Source organism: Penicillium manginii (assembly GCF_028828005.1).
Source record: "Penicillium manginii strain IBT 31320 chromosome Unknown utg000009l:1.0-3297300.0:1.0-3298630.0, whole genome shotgun sequence".
NCBI classification, from domain to species: Eukaryota; Fungi; Ascomycota; class Eurotiomycetes; order Eurotiales; family Aspergillaceae; genus Penicillium; species Penicillium manginii.
This window is the reverse complement of record NW_026643110.1, coordinates 2,142,359-2,164,874: the sequence shown is the minus strand read 5'-3', so window position 1 is coordinate 2,164,874 and position 22,516 is coordinate 2,142,359. Positions and strand designations below refer to the sequence as shown.

General features: G+C 50.8%; 6 protein-coding genes across 6 annotated transcripts; 5 read left to right on the top strand and 1 right to left on the bottom strand.

Moving 5' to 3' along the window:
- Positions 1-999: 999 nt before the first annotated feature.
- sec53 (phosphomannomutase SEC53) lies at positions 1,000-2,074 on the top strand (the record flags this gene model as incomplete). The annotated part of the gene is made up of 5 exons (XM_057109173.1): positions 1,000-1,101; positions 1,162-1,224; positions 1,302-1,618; positions 1,685-1,759; positions 1,825-2,074. The coding sequence occupies 5 exons, from the start codon at positions 1,000-1,002 to the stop codon at positions 2,072-2,074; spliced, it is 807 nt and encodes a 268-aa protein (XP_056954274.1).
- A 318-nt stretch (positions 2,075-2,392) lies between these two features.
- On the top strand, positions 2,393-3,474 carry N7533_012522 (CCDC90 family protein; the record flags this gene model as incomplete). The annotated part of the gene is made up of 3 exons (XM_057109172.1): positions 2,393-2,930; positions 3,009-3,342; positions 3,417-3,474. The coding sequence occupies 3 exons, from the start codon at positions 2,393-2,395 to the stop codon at positions 3,472-3,474; spliced, it is 930 nt and encodes a 309-aa protein (XP_056954273.1).
- A 320-nt stretch (positions 3,475-3,794) lies between these two features.
- Positions 3,795-6,064, top strand: N7533_012521 (uncharacterized protein; the record flags this gene model as incomplete). The annotated part of the gene is made up of 2 exons (XM_057109171.1): positions 3,795-4,398; positions 4,473-6,064. The coding sequence occupies 2 exons, from the start codon at positions 3,795-3,797 to the stop codon at positions 6,062-6,064; spliced, it is 2,196 nt and encodes a 731-aa protein (XP_056954272.1).
- A 465-nt stretch (positions 6,065-6,529) lies between these two features.
- On the bottom strand, positions 6,530-11,270 carry N7533_012520 (uncharacterized protein; the record flags this gene model as incomplete). The annotated part of the gene is made up of 5 exons (XM_057109170.1): positions 6,530-7,069; positions 7,133-7,590; positions 7,648-10,915; positions 10,987-11,171; positions 11,237-11,270. 5 exons carry the CDS (start codon positions 11,268-11,270, stop codon positions 6,530-6,532), a joined length of 4,485 nt encoding a protein of 1,494 aa, XP_056954271.1.
- An 829-nt stretch (positions 11,271-12,099) lies between these two features.
- N7533_012519 (ECM29 family proteasome component) lies at positions 12,100-17,980 on the top strand (the record flags this gene model as incomplete). Its single annotated transcript, XM_057109169.1, has 2 exons — positions 12,100-17,013; positions 17,195-17,980. The coding sequence occupies 2 exons, from the start codon at positions 12,100-12,102 to the stop codon at positions 17,978-17,980; spliced, it is 5,700 nt and encodes a 1,899-aa protein (XP_056954270.1).
- A 1,667-nt stretch (positions 17,981-19,647) lies between these two features.
- On the top strand, positions 19,648-22,346 carry N7533_012518 (uncharacterized protein; the record flags this gene model as incomplete). Its single annotated transcript, XM_057109168.1, has 5 exons — positions 19,648-19,821; positions 20,256-20,376; positions 20,433-21,091; positions 21,151-21,333; positions 21,396-22,346. 5 exons carry the CDS (start codon positions 19,648-19,650, stop codon positions 22,344-22,346), a joined length of 2,088 nt encoding a protein of 695 aa, XP_056954269.1.
- Positions 22,347-22,516: the final 170 nt, after the last annotated feature.

The following is a 22,516-nucleotide window of genomic DNA, read 5'->3' as shown; positions in this document are numbered from 1 at the left end:
GGTGTCGTGAATCGATTGTCTTGTCTTTCTGGCTACCAACTGTATCTCGTTTCGTCTGTCTCTTCCTCTTCTTCTCTTTTCAAGCTCATTCTCGTAATCTGCTTCTGCGCATTGTCTGGTATTTGTGTATCTTGATCTCTGTCGTACCTGAGCTAGCCACAGTAGTCTCAATTTGGAAGCTGGAAAGCTATCTTAAGTTAGTGTCATCAATTAAACGGTGGCTGCTGTGTATCGTTGTCTATTAAGGACCCGATGTACATACAATTTTATTTTAATGTTGAGTTAACCAACTTAAACGTTGCCTTGCCTGTTTGAATAGATCATATGTATTACTAGTGGTAATTTGATTCGATCTTCGACCCGGTTTTCTCCGTCGAGGATACTAAAATCATGACATGATTAGACTTGGAGGTATGCTGGTATGTACCTCCTATGCTAGATGTATCAAGTGGTGGGTGGACAAGCGGGAGCCGCTAATTGTTACTAGTACGGGGAAGGGCAGCCGTCTATGGCCTCAAACTTAAAAAGTTGTCATTTTCGGCGTTGATTTCCAAGCCCCCCCTTATTCTAGTTGTGATCAATATTCCGAGTCTCTTCCTGTCGGTGATATCGGCTGGCTGGGTGATTTTAGAGTTGGGGCTCTTCTGTGCTACATATTGTAGTAAATATTATCAGTCCGCGAGGTGTGGGGAGACTCAATCAACGACATGCTCGTACCAACCTGGGGCAGCATTTCAAATTCCATGTCAAATCTGTACAGATTTCAATTCACAAAGGGATCCACAAATGTAATCAATCATTCTAATCCACGGGCCAAGTCATCCGACCAGGTGGCATTGTCTGGAGTCTGGACGTACCTGTGAATGCCCCCACTCCTTCACCGCTTGCGGCCAAAATGCTGCCCCTCGCCCAAGTCTATATTTATCCCCCGCTGTTTCTCTTGCCTTTTTTTTCCTTCTTTGACCTGAATTGACTTCCTCTACCGTTCTACTATCCAAAATGACTACCGCCGCCGGTGTTTACCCTCCATTGGAGAGCCGTCCCCTCAAGGACACCATCGTCTTGTTCGATGTTGACGAGACACTCACCAAGGCTCGGCGCGTATGTGTCTTCAAGCTCCCCATTCAAGCGCAGTGTCACTAATTTCTCCCTTGCATACAGACCGTCAAGCCTGAGATGCTTGAGCTCCTTTCCCGTCTTCGTCACAAGTGCGCCATTGGTTATGTTCGTCATTCCACCTTTGCCTCCACCTCCGCCTCCACTTTCCCCTCATCCCCTCACCTCTTCTAACACCCAAACAGGTCGGTGGCTCCAACTTTGTGAAGCAACAGGAGCAATTGGGCTCTTCTACAACCGATGTCACCACTCTGTTCGACTTTTGTTTCCCCGAGAACGGCCTGGTTGCCTACCGCTTGGGCAAGCCACTCGCCAGCAACAGCTTCATCCAATGGCTCGGAGAGGAGAAGTACCAGGAGCTGGCAGACTTCTGTCTCCGGTATATCTCCAACCTGAAGCTTCCCAAGAAGCGCGGTACCTTTGTTGAGTTCCGTAACGGCATGATCAACGTCAGCCCCATTGGCCGTAACGCCAGCGTGGAGGAGCGAAACGAGTACGAGACGTATGTTGATCCCAGGGCCCTAACCGATTGATGGAAAGCAAGTTACTGACTTATGATTCGAATCAGCTATGACTTACAACACAACATTCGCAAGGACTTTGTCGCGGCTCTCAAGAAGGAGTTCCCCGACTATGGTCTCACGTAAGTCCAAGTGCCCGGCGAAGTGAACATGGACACACAAGTCTAACATACCCTGCTTATATCAGTTTCTCTATTGGTGGCCAAATTTCGTTCGATGTCTTCCCCAAGGGCTGGGACAAGACCTATTCCCTGCAGCACGTCGCGGCTGAGAAGGAGCTCTCCGGCGCCGATTACAAGAACATCCACTTCTTCGGCGACAAGTGTTTCGTCGGAGGTAACGACTACGAGATTTATGAGGATTCCCGCACAATCGGCCACTCTGTTGTGGATCCCGATGATACTATGAAGCAGCTTAAGGAGATCTTTGATCTTTAGACGCGGAGAACTATTGATACACAAAAAGTGTACAGTTGCGATAGCGTATGCATTGTGATGGCCCGATCCATGAGGATATCTCTGATTTTAATGGCGAATACTTAACACGAATCTAATTCTACATGATCCAAACCAAAATATCCAGGTATTCATTAATGTACACTCTGTAGATGAATGTATACTCGAATGTAGAGAGTTTCCCGGAAGTTTGCGGGGCCGCCTCGGGGAACGTCGATCTTCCCCTTTAGTCATCCGATTTCTCTTCCTTCAATCTTCAATGATCCATATCCTACCCATTTCATCATCCAATACACACACATGGCGCATCAAAAACACGTCGCGGAGGTGCCACGGAGCATTCTCCCTCGTCTTACCTGGAATAGTTCATCATCCAGACCCTCAGTTACCTCCTCCCACCATGCCGTCCTAGCAACAAGGCAACGGCAACAATATCTCCAAGGCTGGAGCCCTCTCAACCGTCAAATACAATCTTTTAACACATCCTACCGGTCCGCTCGGGCCATTTCCACTTCTATTCACAATCCTCACACTTCCTCCACCGTTTCCCGATATACCTCCCAACTCCTTACAAAGCGCTCGTCCTCGCCCGCAAAGCCCCTCGGCAATCCCATCCGTCACAATGGCGTCTATGTCGCAACGTACCAACCCGCTCAGCGCGCTTTCCATGCGACCCCTGCCAGGCAACGCGATCACCACTTCGATACCTTGAGATTTGTCCAGAGGCTACAAGCTGAGGGATTCAGCGAGGAACAAGCCGTCGCAATGATGCGCGTGCTGAACGACATCATCCAAGAATCTATCCAAAACTTGACCCGCACCATGGTTCTCCGGGAAGGTCAGTCAAGCCCTACTCTGCTATCTGTGCAAATCATTTTCTCCCCTTTCCTCTCATGCTGACCCCGTCGCTCTCCAGACTCCGAAAGATCAACCTATACCCAAAAAGTAGACTTCGCGAAACTGCGCTCCGAACTCCTGAATGCCGATTCAACCGAAGCCCAGCTCACCCGCGCATCGCACGAGAAAATCGCCGCCGACCTGGCCAAGTTGAATTCCCGGCTGCGGGATGAGATCGGTCGAACGCAGGCTTCGGTTCGGTTGGACTTGAATTTGGAAAAGGGTCGGATTCGCGAGGAGGCGAATGGACAGGAGATGCGGATTAAGGAGACTGAGACCCGAATTGAGCAAGAGGTTGCTGGGCTCAGAGAGCGGGTTGAGGCTGTCAAGTTTTCGACTCTGCAATGGCTGATGTATGGATCTCTCCCCCTGCGTGTTTCCCGTTTGCCCTTTACAGTCGGACTGATGCTAATGTGACTTTTTATAGGGGTGTTTGCACTGGTACCGCTGCTGTCATGCTTGGTGCCTGGCGCCTGTTTATGTAAAAGAAGAAGGGTGCTTGAATTCGGCGCATAGGTTGGAGTGGCTTATTGGGTTGTCTATACATGAGAGATCTCTTTCTTTCTTATTTCTTTTGTACAAATAAATCGCAGCTCATTTTGCTCAAGGGCGATATGGAACAAATAATAGATCCAAGATATCTTGATAAGATGAATGTCCGAATACTAAGGTAGTATCCGATGTGCCAGTCACTGACTTGCTATCTACAGGTGTCTCCGCATCTCCGCACCTTCGCACCTTCGCACCTGCAGCAACGGCACATCACACTTTAGTCTCCGGGCTAGCCCGTCCCAACACCTTCACAATGCATCGGACTCCGTTAGCGTCGCCGCCCCTCCACTTCAATCTCGCTTGGCTAAAGGCTTTCGCCCCCATGGCGGACGATCGGATCTCATGGCTCTGCGCTATTGTCCTCATCTGTACCGTGGCCAGCATCCTCCTAGTGTTTAGGACAAGAAGACAACCAAGAACCAGCAAGTCTCTGACCACAACCCCTGTTACGACGAGTCCCTCGGATCTTCAAAAGGGTTCCCCCTTATCTAGAGAGAGTCCTACCGTGTCTAGCAAGCAGACTATTGGAGCAACCGATCAAAGACAACGCAAACCGGTTGAGCCAGACTCTAAGCCGTACTCGAGGCTCGCCATGGGAGTCTTCTTACTTTTACCATGCACCTTGCTGGTCTTGATTCATTTCCAGCTGGTAACAGCCATTGCCGACCACTATCGGTCTCTCGAGCATCCTCTGCTGCAGACAAAGGACTCGACAGGCCTGCAGGAGGTATTCCAAGTTTACCAGCCAGTATCTCCGCCTGTCCCAAAAGACGCCGATGGAGATTCAAGTGCTTGTGACCTAGAAGTTTCACTTATGGACCATGTATTCGGATACAGTTACGGGCAGCCTTTCGTCGGTGGGTAGATAGATGCTCACTGTTCGCTACCATTGACCACTCCTGGGCCTATCTCTGATCGCATAGCTTCCTAGGCAACTACACGCCACCAGTCTGTGCTTTTGACACCGTCCACATCAATTTCACAGTTACCTCTCGAGGAAAGCAGTATGACCGCCTCGCTCTCATGTACCTCGGCGACGTGGAAGTGTTCCGGACCTCAACTGCAGAACCAACAACCGCCGGAATAGTGTGGACGTATATCAAAGAAATGTCGCATTACAACTCCCTCTGGAAGCAACCGCAATCGCTGATTTTTGATCTGGGAAACATCATAAATGATGTGTACACGGGCTCATTCAATGCCACCCTAACGGCACACTTTTCTTTGCAAAACAAAAGCACAGCAAGAACAGCCGACCTTATTCTCCCAATCTCAGCCAGGAAATCCGCATCGAACTCTGCGAGTGCGTTTTCGCTTCCGACGGATAATACCACAGTCAGTTACAGGATCCCATCCAGCGCATCGCGAGCCGTCGTGTCCATATCCGCCTGTGGCCAATCTGAGGAAGAATTCTGGTGGTCGAATGTTTTCTCCGAGGACATCACGAGCTTCACAAACACCGTCGGCGAGCTTTATGGATACTCACCCTTCCGAGAGGTCCAACTCTATATCGATGGAGTACTCGCTGGTGTGGTTTGGCCCTTCCCTGTTATTTTCACTGGGGGTGTGGCGCCGGGATTCTGGAGACCAATAGTGGGCACCGACGCGTTTGATTTGAGACAGAGTGAGATTGACATCTCGCCCTTTTTACCGTTATTCCGAGATGGTGAGGAGCATTCGTTCGAGATTAGAGTGTCTGGTCTAAATATTCTGCCGAATGGGACTGCTGTTTTAGCAGATACTGTGGGCTCGTACTGGGTTGTTACGGGGAATATATTTCTCTACACAGATATAGCAGATGAAGGTTCTGAGAAAATTGATCTAGACTCGGAGGCAGTGCAAATCACAGCACCAAATCCGACCTTCACAATTGCACGAAGATTAACAAAGAACGAAACCGGCGCCAACGACACACTGGAATACTCCGTCATCGCAGAGAGAACATTTACCACGACTTCTTCCAAACACAACTGGTCTCAAAAGCTCAGTTTCTCTAACCACGGCCTCCTAAACCAAGAAGGATACAGCCAAGTCAACAAACAACTCACGTCCGGAAAATCCACAATCACCGACCTTAACAATCACCAATCAAATGAAACAACCTTCCGCTATCCGCTCCTAGTTAACGCCACCTACGGAATAACAGATGACTCCCTAACAATAGACGCATGGATGAAACGAGGCCTCGAGATCGACTCGTCCGGAAGTTCAGGATTGTCAACATACACCCTCGCCTCCGGGCCGGGCCCCTATCACCTCCGCACCTCCCAGTCCGGAAAAGCACGATACGAATCCAGCGGCGGCGGATCCTCGTCCCGAGGAAATACAGCCGATGAATACGAAAGTACCGCTAATGGAGTCTCATACTCGCGTTCCGTGCGCGCTGTGAATGGCAAAGTCGTTTACGATACTCGCCCGGTTAATAAGGCTTCTTCGGCTTCGTTCCAGAGTGTGGGGTCGGGGCTTGGAAGGGATAGTGTCAGGAGTATGCTTGGTCGAGGGCCGGGGAAGATCCGGGATTGAGTTTGGTAGAGCCATTGATATAAATATCTTTAGATGCTGCGAGTTTGTCACTTAGTCCTAATCGGAGATGGGATGGTACAAAGGGTGGAGAGCTTAGAGATAGAATCGCATTATCATATTCGTTTCTGCTACCTGCTTTGTAAATCATTTCTCTTCCGGGGCTCTTTTGATGATGTCTTGGGTATTTGCTTTTTAGGACACTTTCTTTGCTTTATGAGCGCCCTTATGTTCGTTCTGTTAACTATAAGTCTTTTCCTTGTGATACGAGTGCTTTACGAGATATAAAATCCCCAAGATTTGACACACCCGGGCAATCTATATCGGTACCCTAGGCGATAGAGTATAGTAATATTAGATACCGCCTAGGTAAATCCCCACAAAAGGTCTCTCAGTATTCCTCAGCAAATAGTTCTGATTTCCTATCTTATTACGTATTCGATCTACAAGTCATATCAGGTCGTAAATTCATTCATCCCTCCTGTGTTCAGCAGCCTCCCCCCGTAAAAACCGACCAACCTCCCTCTCAGCATCCATCGAGCGATCATTCCCATCCTTCTGCTCCAAATTGCCGAAAAGGCACTGCCAAAGATCATCCTTCTTCACCATCTCTCCACCCGAAGCACCGCTAGTCATCAGATTCGTCAGAGTGGCGTCTTCTAATTCCATAGAGTTCGCGGAATCAATCGCCGTCTCGGTCAAATCGTGAATGAGTGCTTCTTCACCGTTGCTGGTCAAAGCTCTGGCATTGTTCTCTTGCTTTTCTTTCTCCAGGATGTGGGCTAGTCGACGGGTGACTGAGAGCTCGTAGATTGATTCTTCCACGGTTCCCGAAACGAGATACATCCACACGGTTGTTGGACGGTGCTGGCCGATTCGGTGGACTCGGGCAATGGCCTGGAGCTCGATGGCGGTGTTTATTAGTGGTTCGCAGAGAAACACGTGGGTTGCGTTGATTAAGGTCAGTCCTGAGGATTGGGCTTTGCCGTGAAGTAAGAAACATTCAACCTGGAGAGGTTTGTTAGACGAATCATTCACGAGAGAGCGTTGAAGAATCTCCAGATTACTTACCGCGGGGTCTTTTTTAAATTTCTCAATGCCCTTCGGCGCATCAACACTACTGTAAAGGATGCCAAATCGAGAGAACGCCGCTTGTAGCACAGTCAGGAAATTCCTGTACTGGGAAAAGATGATCGACTTGGCGCCGGGGTCATGTTCGCGCAGCCACAGAACATGTCTCGCAAGCGTGTCGATCTTCGTTCCGAAAGATCCATCGAGATCGATGTTTTTGATTTCTTTCAGGAGGCCTGAGCTGATATCGCTGTAGATTGCATTCTTCGAGTGTCGCTCGTGGTCAAATTTGACAGGTGCTTCCTCTTCTTGAACAACAAGGTCCTGCGGCTTGTAGGTGATTTGGTGGAAGTCATTGAGTTTCAGGGGCTTCTTGCACATGGGACAAGTGCGATGCTGGCGCCACCATAGTCGCAGGCAGTCTGTGCAGTACTTGTGGCCACAGACAGTCAAAACGCCTAGTGTTCCATGTTAGCATCGGGGTTCTGCGGTGCACCGAACAGCATGATACTTACCGACTTCAAAACTTGACTGGCAAATAATACAGATTCTCGAGCTATCCTCTGATCCTGACTCATCCCGCAGATGGAACAGATACCGGCGTTTGGACTTCAGAGTTGAGATTTTGCTTTCCAGGGTCTCTTCTTGCTTCAGCTTCGATGCGAAGAGAGCTTCGTCCATGGGTTTTCCGGCATTTTCTTCATCGTAAGGCGCAACCGTATCTGAAATCTGCTGCAGGTGACGGTAGTACTCCAACCTGTTATTCATAGTATCACGGAACATTTCCACTTCTCGTTCCAAGCTCGATGACACCTTAAGCTGTTCGGAAATCATCTGGCCAGCATTTTTCAAAACCATGCCGACCATTTCCAACTCAGCGCTCGCGCGCGAACTTCCTCCACTAGCCTGCCACTCCAGCGAAGTCACCAAGCTGCGAAGTTCACTGACGATGCCACGGAGAGAGCCGAACTCGGGATCGGGCATAAGTTCACTGCGAGTATTCATGATCGACAGAAACAGCTTTGGCGATGGACCCTCGTTCTTCTGCGCTTGGATGATGCCTGCTTTGACTTCGTGAGAGATCAGAATGTTCTTTTGGCCGGTGAGAGCATCATGGCGATCGGCGTACATCGACCGCAAAGCCTCCATGTAGACATACATTTCATCCTGATGCTTGGTCGATCGCTCGTACTCGTCGCCCTCGAGCTCGGCGTCTTCTTCTTGATCGATTAGCGATTGTGAGACCAATTTCGTCATCACGTCACGCCAAACTTCGTATTGCTTTGCATGCTCGTTCAGGGCAGCGCACAAGTCTTCAAACTTGTTCAGTATGCGGTAGGATTCCAGTCCTCTGCTGTAGAGGAACGGTTTCATTTTGGGGATGTTCACAAATCCGTTTTTCCGAGTCTTTTCCTTAATAATTCGCATGTATCGTTCCACCTTCTTCGAGATATCGATCAACATCTCTTTGCGGATCACTTTGGCAGCTTCGTATCCTTCAACTTCTTTCTTCTCGAGGGCCTGGAACTCATCAGATTCGGGCTGAGTAAGATTCGTGTCGGTTTTGATCTGGTAGTATGCATTCGCAGTGAAGAATACGGCGATATGTTGAACCTCGAGAGCGGCGCGTAATTTGAGTCGACACTGGCCGATGCGACTGTTTTTATCCGCTTCTTCTGCCTCGTCATCACTAATGTCCGGGGTTTCTGAGAAGGTCGCGGCATCTCCATTGGTTTTATTCTCTTTGTTTTTGAGCCGCTGCAGGCGCAGTTGCTCGCGACTATCCTTAACAAGCTCTGTGGAATGGTCAAGGGTTTTCTGCCACAAGTCCAGAGCCTCTTTCCCACGTCTTGCCGTCTCGAGGAGCTGGCCACGCCGCAGCTGCGATAAAAGGAGCGACCGCTCCTCTGTACGAATGGAAGTGTCGGTGGTTTCGATCATGACTTCTAGGACCTCGCCGACAGTGCGTAACGGTCCGTTTCCTGCACCCAGGGCTCGGCGATTACTTCCGCTAACTTCGGGGTGTAGGCAGGTTTGTCGAAGTCTGGTTAACCAGGTTCGCATTTTTTCAATGATCGTTGGATCGTCCGGATTCCAGTCACCCCGAAGAGGTGCGCCAAATGCATCCAGTCCACAGGAATCGCACATCTCCTCAAATAACTGGCCATAGTGTTGTTCTTCGATGGCAGTGAATGGAGTGGTGATCACAACACGCTTCTGGGGCGGAAGACGGAGCTCGTCCCGAACTCGGTCCTTGCTATGTCGAAGGGCAATAGTGTTGATTATTTTGACCAGAACAGGTCCAAATCGAGAGTAGAGACGTTTCCATAAATGACTGGAGTATGAAAATGGATGGTAGTGTAGGAATAAAAGAAGGCCAGAGAGATCGTCAATGTCTCTGCGAAGTGGTGTACCGGTCACAGCCCATGCGTTCTGGCGGGGAATCAGCCGTGCCACCTTCGCTGCGTTGCTCACTCCACTTTCGATCATCTGAGCCTCGTCGAGGCAAACGCGCCACCATGAAATACGGACTAGAGGGGTTTTCCGAGTCGCAAATCTCTTCTCGTGTCGCAGGTTGCGGGTTGGAGTAGCGCCTGCATAATGAATCTCTCGGGAGATGACGTTGTAGGTTGTCAGTACAACATCAAAATCAGCGATTTCCTCTACAACCAAATCATCCGACTGCTGTTGAGTGCGCTTGATTCCGGTATAGTGGTGCACGCGAAGTTTTGGGGCATGCTGTTCGAGTTCTTGCTTCCATTGCTCCAGGATTGCAGGTGGCGTGATGATCAAAGTAGCACCTGACACTCTCAACCCATCTGGGTCTGGTTTGACTTGCTCCGGGCGCTTGTTCAAGCTCATCAGAGCAATCATTTCAACCGTCTTCCCTAGCCCCATCTCTTCTGCAAGAATGCCGCCACGCAAAGTGTCCGCAGCGTCATGCCAATTAGATATATCGCGGGTGATGATCATGAATAGATGACTGAAGTAACAGTCTTGCCCATCTGCATCCTTCATATGGGTGAATGATGCTGGAAGATTGCCATTGAGCGATCTGTCAATTGGTACAAGCTTCCCATCTTTCTCCAATCCCATTCCTTCGCGTTCCAGGAGCCATCTGACAGCTCTTCTCTGAAAAGGAAAAAGGTCACACACAAGATCGGGACATTTGACATTCGCCGACGCATCTATTGTGTCAGGTGGGACGTGTACACTTTGGTAGAATTCGCGTGGAGCCCAATTCCGGGGGGACCCGAGGAGTTGTTCTCGGTGTTTTCGTCTATCATAACCTCCGACTGGTCGATCAAATGACTCCTTCAGGGCATATTTGGCAAATGCCTCCAATGCCTCATCTTGAAGGGTGGTGAAGTCTGGAATATCAAGCGAATCTTTCCAAATGGTATTCACTTCCAGATTCAAAATTCGATCACTCGAAGAGTATTGGACGGAGGCTTGGTAGCTTGCTATTGGAGTGCGCCTGGAGTAACGGTCCGCGGGAGTGAGAAGGCTGGCTTGGTGAAGCTGCTCAAGGAAACCGAAGAGTCGCGAATCACCAAATTCATGCTCAAACAATAGTTCACGCTCGTCATCGATGGTGTATAGCGAAACTGTGTATGATTCGGGACCGCGCTCGCTGTGCGCAACTTCTTCGTCTTCTTGTTCGGCCGTGTCATCTTCAAGTATAAGACAATTTTGAATTTCCAGAATAACGGGGGTTTTATTATAGGATTCAACGAATGCAAGTAGGTTATGGTCATTCGATTCGGGGGTTCTCTCAAGCTTCTGATAGGACGAGTGGCAAATTGTAAGCATGCGACTTCGACTGGGGCCAAGGAGGATCTATCTATACTTACCATGCGCAAAGCTAGCCGAGCTAGTGGGATGTAGCCCAATGGAATTCCTGTTGAAGAAATCCCATTTTCCTGCGCGAGACTGTGGGTGCCCGATTTAGCAACCTTGCGTCGTTTGATGGGACGCTCGTCGGCAATGAGATTATTATTTTGTGAAAGCACGGAAAGCAGTGACGCGGGTACCGCAGCTGTAGTACACAAGTAGGTTAGTTTTTGATGGATTGTCGGCATTGGGAAGGTTTGAGTAACATACCTGGTAATTTGACATCCTCTGCGACCACGGTCATTTTGGAGATGATAACTGAGTGTCATCTCATACCTCCATGCCTCGGGGGAAAGTCGAGGTCGAGGCGTGGCGCATTGCGACAGCTGGGGCAATCGAGGATCACGTGGTGATAGGCAAATATTTAATCCGGCCAGTCGCAGCCCATAGCTTCGATATCTTGGCGCCAAGACAAACAGATGTATACAAGATCAATGATAGGTGTAAAAGCAGTGGTAATATTTCCAGAGAGAAACAGAGTGGAATGTCAAAGAATTGTCAATGTCATGTTGAAATAGGAAAAACTAGTATTACGACTACTTAGGTAGTATTTGCGAACTTGAACCGTCATCTTCATGTTGGAATAGAGTATTGCAAAGATATTACTAATATCTCAGTAGTCTCCTATCAGCCCTGGAGTGATAAATCTCGGCGAAGATTCGGATAATCATTGACAGAGTCAAACTCCAGGGCCTCAAATGGTACTAGTAGTACTACTAAGACTTAGTATGTCTCCCAATCAAATCCCAGAAATTGTTAGAGGTTCACATTAGAGTACTGTAGTTACCTACTTAACAGGAGATAGTTAACAGGTAGCTCTTAGTTTTGGTCCCTGACCCAATTTTGTTCTGGCCTGAAACCCCTGGCGTCAACCGCGGATCAGATTAGTCACCCGCCCTGACTAATCCCCGCTCCCCCACGCCATACAGCGACGTGCGAACAGCCAACCACAACGGTGACGTGCGTGTGGTTGCCTATCTACTTTAAAGAAGTTTTATTTTGCAACCGATCGACATATTCTTCCGAGTCAATGCCGACTTGAAACCGCCATCTCCCAAAACAATCTTCTCAACATGGCGTCCGACTCGCAGAGCCCCGAGGCTCGCGAGCTGACCTTGATAGGCAAGGTGGAATTTAGAATTGCCATGGCAGACTCTGATGAGAAGCTCCAATCACTTCTTGGAACATATCTGGCTCCTCTACTTTTGAAGCTGAGCTCCGAGAGCGTCGCCGTACGCAATAAGGTCATCTCCGTTTGCCAACATGTCAACACACGGGTCAAAGCTCCATCAATCCAGCTCCCAGTCGCCGCATTGCTGAAGCAATTCAAAGAGCAAAAATCTCAGCTAGTCAGGCACTTTGATCTTATCTACGCTCAGCAAGGGATAGATCGTCTCGGCTCCGATGCTCGTGTGGAAATCCTCCTGCCCCTGCTTCAGGGTATCTCGGAGATCGGAACCTCTGCCAGCCAGGGCGCTATCGTTTTCAACTTGGTTCTGCGTCTTTTGCCACTGTTCAAAATACCCGTCAAGGGTAGTGACGAAGACCTGAAATTGAAAGAACGGTTGAAATTGTCGGATGAAGACGCTCGCTTTTTGTCCTTTTGGCTGAGCAAGCTCCTGCTTTTATCTCCCGGCCCCGCGGAAGCCTCTAGCTGCCCCGGTTTATCACCAGACGAGTATAAATTCTTAAACAAAGACGAAAAACCCACCGAAACGTGGAATCCGGCTTCCCCAGGAGGGTTGAATCTGACCGAAACCAAAGTTATTGCCCTTCGGTTCCTTGGTAGTGGTGCCTTCGCCGATGCTCAAAAGTTCCTGCCTTCATTGATAGCCTCTGCCGATGCGAACTCCCGTTTGGCCGATCTGGGCGATGAAACACTCAAGCGATTTGCCGTGGACCTTGAAGACTCGCAAACCGTTGAACAGTTATATGACCTTTATTTTGGTGCGAATGGAGCTCCTTCCGTTCGTCCTCTGGTCCAGGTGAAGATTCTGGTTTTCCTAGGAAAATCCATCAAAGCTACGGGAAATACCGATCGGATATTTAAGCTTATAGAGGAAGGCCTTCTGTCAGATGCTGCCCGATCCGCCCAGGGGCTGCAAGCTGCCAAATTAAGAACCCAAATATTCACATTTACGACATGGGTTGTCCGAATGGGCTCCCCATCGGACCTAAAGCAGATAGCCCCGAAGTTGATTGCTGGATTACGGGATTTCATTCAGTCCCAGGGATGGCCCAGTCCCGGTGCCAGTGGACAGAAATTGCCTGCAACAGACCTCAGTCTACGAGGTCTCGCCTACGAAAGCATAGGTATCTTGGTCCCCAAAGTTGACTTTCAACTGCGAGATGAAGAAGTGGAGAATTTCGAATTCGACCTAGTTCGTTGGCTATTCACCTCCTTGAGTGCAGATGATTCTAGCCCCCAGATTTTCGTTAGTATCGACCAGGCACTGGGAAGTATCCTCAATTCATCACTAGACAGCCACGACAAAGAGTTCCAAAACCAACTACGTCCATTCCTTGTTCGCCAAATGGCTCTTCAAGCTGGAGAGATCGACCCAGAGACCGGATTCACTGTTGCTCGCGGGGTCCAGTATGCCGCAGTGCGATTCGCCAACCGATTCCTGCCGTATAATGATATCGTGGCTCGCTGGATCGATCTCATGGCCATCGCAAGAGGGCCCGGGAGGCAGCAGGAAATCGTGGAGGAAGGCAAAAAGGGTCTTCATCCATACTGGTTCCGACTGCTCAACCCGACCAAAGATCAGAAATGGGAAAGCGCTTCGGAGGCGGAGAAAAAGCGAGACGAAAGCTGGTTCGAATTTCCCCAATTCGTCGAGGCAACTCGCTTTCTACTTGGGTCCGAGGACGAGGACTCTACAATGGACGACTCTTTGCCCAAGTCGCGAATCTTGTCAGGCCCCTATAAAGATGCCTTTGCACCTGCGGTCGCTTTCCTACGGAATACGCTGCTCTGGGAGGCATTTTCGGCAGCGGGTATTGTCACTGATATGGAGCAAGACTGGGACTTCAAGCTCGAAGTGCACCTTTCAACGAGTGCAGAGGCGCGTGAGGCCGTGAGGAAATATATTCGGAGCTCAGGAAAAGAGTCCGTCTTTGCCTATCTGTCAGGCTTGCTAGACGGTCTGGAAACGGAAGGTCTTCCTGGTCTTCGTCAATGTGGCGTCCATTTCGTGGAGATCTGCTCTCTATCTCCTGACGATGTTGTCGAGGGCCTCACCTCGCGCGCACAAGCTCTCAACAAACCTATCCTGAGTAACAATGAAGAGATCCAAGCTCTTGCCGCAAGAGCCTTTGGTATCTTGGTGTCTCATCCTGCCACTTCTGGCGATGTTTTGAACAAATTCGTTGGCGAGTTGGCGAGCACACTTCAAACATGGAACACTGCGATCGGAGAAGCTGCTCTTCGGGTTCGTGGGTCAATTCTTGCACTTTCATATCTCTTCAGCAGGTTGGCGTACCGCAATCGGCTGGATACAGTTCCCGAAGCACAGGCCAAGCAATACATTGAGACGGTACTGGATATCGTCGATGCCTCTCGTGACCAACTTCTTCAAAGGACTGCGGAAATTGCGATCGGGCAACTTAGTCTTGCTGGCATTCTCTCGTTGAAGACTCTGCCGGAGGATGCCTGGAAGAAGGTCCAACAGAAGCTGGCCGGCGATGCCAAAAAGTCCGAACACGAAACCCCTATTCTGTCTTTGGGTCTCCTGACAGTGACATTCTCTCGAGAGGAGTCGGCTGCATCCTTATTCAGTGAATTCTTGGGCTCGCTCTATAGTCTACACGAAGTCCGCAGCCCAGAAGTCCAGTTTACCATCGGTGAAGCATTGAGCAACGTTGCCGTGGGATGGGACTCTCGGGCCCTCATCCAAGACTTCGATGTCGATGCCCCATTCCCTTCGTCGGGTGTTCCGCGAAAGGTCTTTGTGGAGGTCTACGACAAGATCATCGCCGATTGCGTTGCACCAAAGCCTTCTCTCCGCAAAGCGTCCGCTATATGGCTACTCTCCCTCGTAAAGAACTGCGGCCACCTCCCCGAGATGCAGGAACGGCTACGCAAATGCCAAGCTACGTTCTCCAGTCTGCTTGGAAATCGTGACGAAGTGGTGCAGGAGACCGGCGCACACGGCCTCAGCCTCGTCTACGAAATCGGCGACCAGGAACTAAAAGACTACCTGGTCCGCGATCTCGTAGACTCCTTCACAAACACCGGCGCAAATCTCGGCGGCGGAAATGTCAGCGGAGACACCCAACTCTTCGAGCCTGGCGCTCTTCCAACAGGCGACAACACCTCTGTCAACACATATAAAGACATCATGAACCTGGCCGCCGAAGCCGGCGATCCCACCCTAGTCTACCGATTCATGTCTATGGCTTCCAACAACGCCCTTTGGAGCAACCGCGCCGCGTTCGGCCGATTCGGCATCAGCAGTATCCTCTCCAATTCCAGCGTCGATGGCTATCTAGCTCAGAACCCAAAGATCTACCCCAAGCTTTTCCGCTACCGATTCGATCCAAACCCGAACGTGCAGCGCTCGATGAATACCATCTGGCAAGCTCTCGTGAAAGATCCCACCGTGGTGGTTGATGCCCACTTCGAGCCGATCATGGAAGATCTCCTGAAAAGCATGCTTTCGGGCCGCGAGTGGCGCGCACGCCAGGCAAGCTGTGCCGCCGTGGCGGATTTAGTCTCGGGGCGACGCCCAGAGAAGTACGCGCAGTACCTGGATGAGATTTTCGAAAAGGCGTTCAAGCTACTTGATGACATTAAAGAGTCTGTTCGGACGGCGGCGTTGAAGCTCTGCCAGACACTCACCAATTCCGTCATTCGCACGCTCGAGACCAATGGGTCGGAGAAGAGGGCTGGGATCTTACTTGGGAGTGCGGTGCCGTTCCTCCTCAGTGATAAGGGGCTTGATTCAAGCGTTGAGGAAGTGCGGGGATACGCCATTGGCGCTCTGGTGCAGATCATCAAGAAGAGCTCGGGGACAATCCTGCACCCATTTGTACCCACTATCCTGGAGAAATTCTTGACCTCGCTAAGCTCGCTCGAGCCCCAGGCTGTCAACTACGTTCATCTCAATGCGGACAAGTACGGACTGACGGGTCAAGACATTGACAAGATGCGACTGTCTAGTATCCGCACTTCGCCTATGATGGAGGTCATCGAGCGTTATCTCATTGATCACCTGGACGAGACGAACCTCAAGGAGCTGACGCCCAAACTGGAAGACGTGCTCCGCTCAGCGGTGGGTCTACCCTCCAAAGTGGGCAGCAGTCGCGTCCTGGTGCTGCTAAGCATGAAAACGCTCCTTTTCCGACCCTACGCGGACCGATTCATTCAGCTGCTGAGCAAGTATGTTGTGGATCGCAACGAGACGGTCAGCGCATCCTATTGCACATCCATGGGCTACCTCCTCCGCTTGGCATCGGACGATCGGGTTTTGAAAACGATCGAGTATGCGCAAACCTTGTATCTAAACTCCGACGACGCCACCACCCGATCCATCGCGGCGGAAATTCTACAGGCAAGTTCCAAACTGTCGAATGACCGGTTCATGGCGTTTGCGACCAGCGCGCTGCCCTTTGTCTTCGTCTGCAAGCATGACGGCGACGAGCACGTCCGCGAAGCGTTCGAAAAGACCTGGCAGGATAATGTGGGGGGCAGCCGGGCGGTGGCTCTGTACATTCGGGAGATCGTCAGCCTTGTATCCGACAATTTGGATTCGGCGCGGTGGGCCATCAAGCACACTGCGGCACGTGCGATCGCGCAGGCGGTGCTGGCATTAGATGCGGAAATCGATCTCCCTACTGCACGATTGGTGTGGCCTGTGCTGGAAAAGGCTTTGGCGGGTAAGACATGGGATGGGAAAGAAGTCCTGCTGACGGCGCTAGTCAAGTTTGCGCGGGCTGCCCAAGCACTTTGGACGGCGCGCCCGGAGCTAGGGATTTTACTGAAGGTGAGTCTCTTTTTTTTTTTCTTGCTTTTTTCCCTGTTTTTTTCCCTCTCCTTTTTGGGGGGCCTTCCCTTCTGGGCTGTATCCACGCCAGCTTTTTTTATGCTTTCCCTTTTTTTATCCCGGGCTCGTTTAGCTCCGCGACTCAGGATGGGACGACTAACCACTTCCCACCCCGCATTAGACTATTGCCGTCCGCGAAGCGAAGCGAACTAATGCCGTCTATCGGCCGCACGGCCTGATAGCCCTTGGAGAAATCGCCCTCATCCGACCGGACGATTTCCTACGCGATGCGTTGAAATTCGTCCCCGGTGTAATTGAGGAGGAAATCGGGGAGGACGAGGATAAAATGGAGATTGATAATAAGGGAGGGACCATCAAACGAGATGCAGTCGATACACTGGCAGCATGTGTGCAATGTCTACTACAATGTCTTAATCCCGAAACCGCCGGGTCGGGTCAAGGTCAGTCCATTCCAGTCCATTCCCTACCCTACCCTACTCTGTGCTACGAGGTGCCCTTGTTTTGGGTTTCTTTACGAACGCCTCAACCCCTAGCGTCCGTTCGCCTGCTAAGCCTAACCATAGTGCTGGGAGATGATGTGCGACAGGTGACGGGTCCGTTGGACGCGGCCCTGAGCCAGGGTGGACGACAGGTAGTCAGCACGGCCTACCGAGAGCTCCAAGCGTTTTTTGGACGAGTGGATCGGTGGTCCGGACCCGGTGAAGAGGAAATGGTGGAACCGATGGGCGGGCTCGCTAGATTGCTCACGCGTGACGGGGATGCAGTTGAGAGTGTCCGCAAGGGTCGGGCGGAGGCTGTGCTGGCGTTCCTGGGGCTGCGGAAGGGTGTCCGAGGGGTGCCCGATGGGTTGGGTGAGGCGTTGCGAGGGTGGAGGGCTGGAGAGCGGGCAGGGGGAGTACAGGGAGTGCTGGATGAGTGTTTAGGGCTGATGGATAGTGCCAGGTAGATGATTTCGTATCTGCAAATATGGATACGTGCATCCGGAATACCCATGGGAATGGATACAGAGTAATAGATAGAGTAGATAGGGTACTTTGTACTCTATCTGACTCTATCGATTACCGATGGAGTGGTTTCTCCTAAATTATAGTTGGTACGGAGGATACTCTCCATGGTCTTGTACCCTATCGTTCCATGGTTCCCACGTGGTTGCCCAATGTCGACTTTATTTTTTCTTATTTATTTATTTATTATTTTCTGATTATTTGATTAAGTGTACGGAGTCCGGAGTACAAAGTACGAACTGCAGATTCCAAATCTTTGCTCTTATTTCTCTCTTTGTGCTCTCTATTCTTCATTCCATCCCTCTTAAGCCAACGAGTGCGAGCGCCACTCGCTTAACCCTCGGCCAAGTCCGGATATCCTCAGTCTCGCCAGGACCAATCCAGCATCCAACCAGCACTGGCCATGCTGTCCACTGCTATCCACTGCTGTCAACCTGGCTAGACCGGCCTAGCCGGGCCGATCCAGGTCTTCCCCAGACGCGCATTCTTCGGCCGATCCCTTTCATCCTTTTCCTTTCCCTTGGAAACCTATCGAATCTCTCGATCCACAGGACCTAGTGCTGCTCCGTTCCCTGTACAATTCCCTGTTGTTTTATCCCCCCCCCCACTAAGCCTAATTATCTCTAATTCCTACTGGCACTAGTGACCCTGTTCGACGTGTTCCTCCGTTGTCAGCCAGCCCTAGCGTGGCTAGTGCATGATTCATGTGTTCCCTGTTGTCTGCTGCCCTCTTCTCTCCTCTAGTCTACCCCCCCGTATACGCAAGACTAGTCCTTCCCCGTCTCTCTAGTCCCGGATGCCTCCCCCAATTGGGCAAAAGGAAAAGTGCAAGAATAGCATCAAATCCCACATGGTTGGCAGCTGCATGCCATTCTCCCTTTTGACTTTTTTTTCACTCCCTAAACGAACTGGATCTAGCTCCTCTTTTTTTCCCTTTTTTCCCTTTTTTTTTTTTTTCTCTTTTTTTTCTCTCTCTTTTTTCCCGGCATCTGACCTGTTCCTAAGCCTCAACCCTCATGGGTCCCATTCCATTCCACATCTCCCTTGAGTCTTGTTTCTCGCATCCGAGATTCCCCCCCCCTTCCCACCCGATTTGACTCTATTCCCAATTCTGTCACAATTCTCTATCCCTCTCAATTCCCGCCACTTCGTCAAGCCAGGAACAAGGCGCTCCGCCCGTGAACCATGCAGCCATCTCGAACCATCTTGTCCTGCAGCTGCATCTTGCTGCTCGTGATGTGATTCTACATAACTTGCCTCCTTTCCCTCTTTTTTTTTTGCCTCTCGATTCACTTGACCATCCTCTCCACACCCATCACTCCGGGCTATACTACTTCTTATAATCCCCACCTACCTCCACTTTATTTCTCCCATCTCTTGCCACTGCGTGATCTCATCCGATCTCATCTGATCTCATCTAAACGTCTTACTCATTACCTTGTCCCCCCTCCTCTCCCCTCCTTAGTTCCTCTCCTCCCCCGCCCTCCACTGGTATATAGCACCAACACCCTTATACCTGGTACGTCTTCCAATCGCCATGCCATGCCATGCCATGCCATGCCATCCATCCCATCTACTAATTATGTGACCCAGGCACCCTGTCAGCCTTATGACTGTCACGAGTACGGTGATGCAGAACCGCCGGGCCCATGCCTCGGGAAAGCGCCCGCTGCGACTGCCCATCATCGCCCCCAAGGAAGAATCCCCCGGTAAATTAGAGAGTGGCCTGATTGCTCCTCCACGTATCCGTCTACCTCCGCGATCAAGAACTGGCTGCTGGTATGTCTATCTTATTCCCCTGCTTCCTTGGCAAGCCATGGCTTTTTCATTTTCCTTTTCTAATTAAATTTCCCCTAGGACATGTCGAGTGAGTCAACCCTTCAGCTCTATACACATCAACTCCCCTTCCCAGCCTCCCCCCCCTGGGATCTAGATTTTCTTCATGGAACTCCAATTGACCTGTTTCTTTTTTTTCCTCTTCATTATAGAGCCGAAAAGGTATGTTTACACCAAAATTCCTTTCCCGCGCCTCTCCGCAGGGAATTGAATTCCAGTGGCTGACTTGACCCGCGGCATTCCACAGTTAAATGCGATGAAGGACATCCTCAATGTAATGTATGTTTCTCTACGGATTCATTTCGTTTCATTCCTCGGGTCTACTTTTACCTCCCTTGCGCCTTACTCTTGCCTTTTACTCACCATTCTACCTTTCTTTAGCAATGCACTCGTCTCGGCCACAGCTGTGACTACCGCCCTCGACTGGCCTTTCGCGATGACACCCCTCGCATCATGGGCCGCATGGCCGACGTAAAAACCGATGGCAACATCGTCTGGGATCGTAAGCTAGTCCGCGTTTCTCTGTCTTGTCAGGTTCGCTTCTAACTCGTATTGTAGTTTCCTCCCCGCCTGTCAGTGAGGAGAAGGCCGATTATTTCTCCTGCAAGGAAGCTCTCCCCGTCTTCGCCCTCCTCACTTCGGATGAGGACAGGGAAAAGAAGGCCGAGGGCAGCAGTCCTGGTACTTTCCACGTTGTCGTGACTCCAGACAGTTTCTCGGCCTTGCCTGAATATTCCGATGATGGCGATAGGTCACGATCCAACGGTGCGTCGGAGTCTGTAAGCTCTGCGGCGACGAGTCCCATTACTGGCATTGTCAAGTCAGAAGGTACTCGGATCCTCAGTGAAGATCCCAATGTGGTCATCTTGAAGACTTTTGAAGATACAACGCGCCGGTCTTTATCGACGGGGAGGATGTCGCAGATTTCACCTACGTCGGAGATCTCGGATCCTTTCTGTTCTCTCTCTCTTTCTCCTATTCTTGATTCTCTCCCTTCTCCTGTTCTCTTTGAGGATGATCAGCCGTCGTTCATTGTTGAGAGTTTAAATCAACATCAACCAAGTCAGGACACAACTCTCTTTGCGCATTTCCGACATGTCGTCTGGAAACAATTATTTCCTCATGACCGCAGTCGAGATGATTCATTCGGTCTAGAAACCCATGGTATGACTCTGAGTGTGGAATTTCTCGAGCGCGAGGCGGCTCGTTTCCCTCCTGTGAGTATCGATCCTTGTGGACTATTGATTCTTGCTCTAATATTAGTTCTCATGTATAGCTTTCCCACGCTATCATGGCTGTATCAGCTTTGAGTCTCTCACACAGCGGCACTGGACAGAGTCTCGATGCTTTGCAGTATTACCAGCAAGCATTCCCATCTCTTCAAATCAGCCTCCGCAACAACGACGACCTCGTCTCCGACGGACTATTCCTCACCCATTTCCTCCTTCTGATCTACGAGGTAATTCACCACCGGCCTATTCCCATACCCCTACCTCTGTACATATATCTAACTCATTCCAGGTCGCAGCAGCCGAACCCCACGGCTCAAACCTCTGGTCCCATCACATCTCCCGCCTCCTCCACATAACCTTCCTCCGCCGCAACCAATACGGCCACGAACCACACCCCTTTATCCTCTGGTGGATCTGCCATATCGACCTCTACGCCCTCCTCAGCGGCGCCGGAACAGGCGAATTCATCCGCGCCATCCTAGACAACCAAATGCTCCCCTCCCCAGAAAGCCTCCTCTACCCCTCCACCCCGGAAGGCTACAGCATAATCTATGCCGACGAACACGACTCCCTCCCAACCCTCATGCGCCTCTACACCTCAACATTCAAACTAACCGCCCGCCTCGGCTTCCTAGCCACCCAACTCCGCCACGAAAAATCCACCCTCCCGTTCGCAGACTTCAACGCGCGCGCCGCGGAAATCGCCTCCATCCGCACATCCCTCTCCTCCCTCTGGGACACCCCAGACGTATCATTCTGGTCCGCCAACCGCACCGCCCTACCGCTCCGCTCATCAGAAATCCTCCAACAATCCCTCGCGCTCTTCCACGCAGCCCAACTCTTTTCATACAGCAGTATGTGGCCAGGCCAACGCCTCGAAAGCGACTGCGACTTCAGCCCAGACAGCGAAATAGACCACCACGCGTCAGAAATCCTGCTAATCGCCGAGCGCACGACGCAGACGAGACGCGCGGATCGGCATTTCCTCGTTTTCCCGCTGTTTCTGGCTGGGGCGACGGCTTCGGCGAGCGGGTTGAAGATGATGGCTATGGAGTTGATGACGGGGATGGAGGATGAGGAGGATGGGTTGGGGCGCAATGCGGCTACTACGCGGGCTATCTTGCAGACTGTTTATGAGAGGCAGCTGGAGAGGCTTATGCGGGTTGGGCATACTTTGGATGTGGATTGGGCGGATCTTATGGTTAAGGAGGGTTTGCAGATGGTTAATTTTGGGTTTTAGGAGGGCTGGTATCAGCTGGGTTTGGGTGTCTTGGAGTATGAGTATGAATATGAATATTGGATTGGACTGGATTGGATTGATTGGATTGGCGCTGGATGGCATTTGTTTACATGTGTGTTGTTGTTTTTTTTTTTTGTTTGGCCCAGTCTCTCTGTGGTTCTAGTATGAGA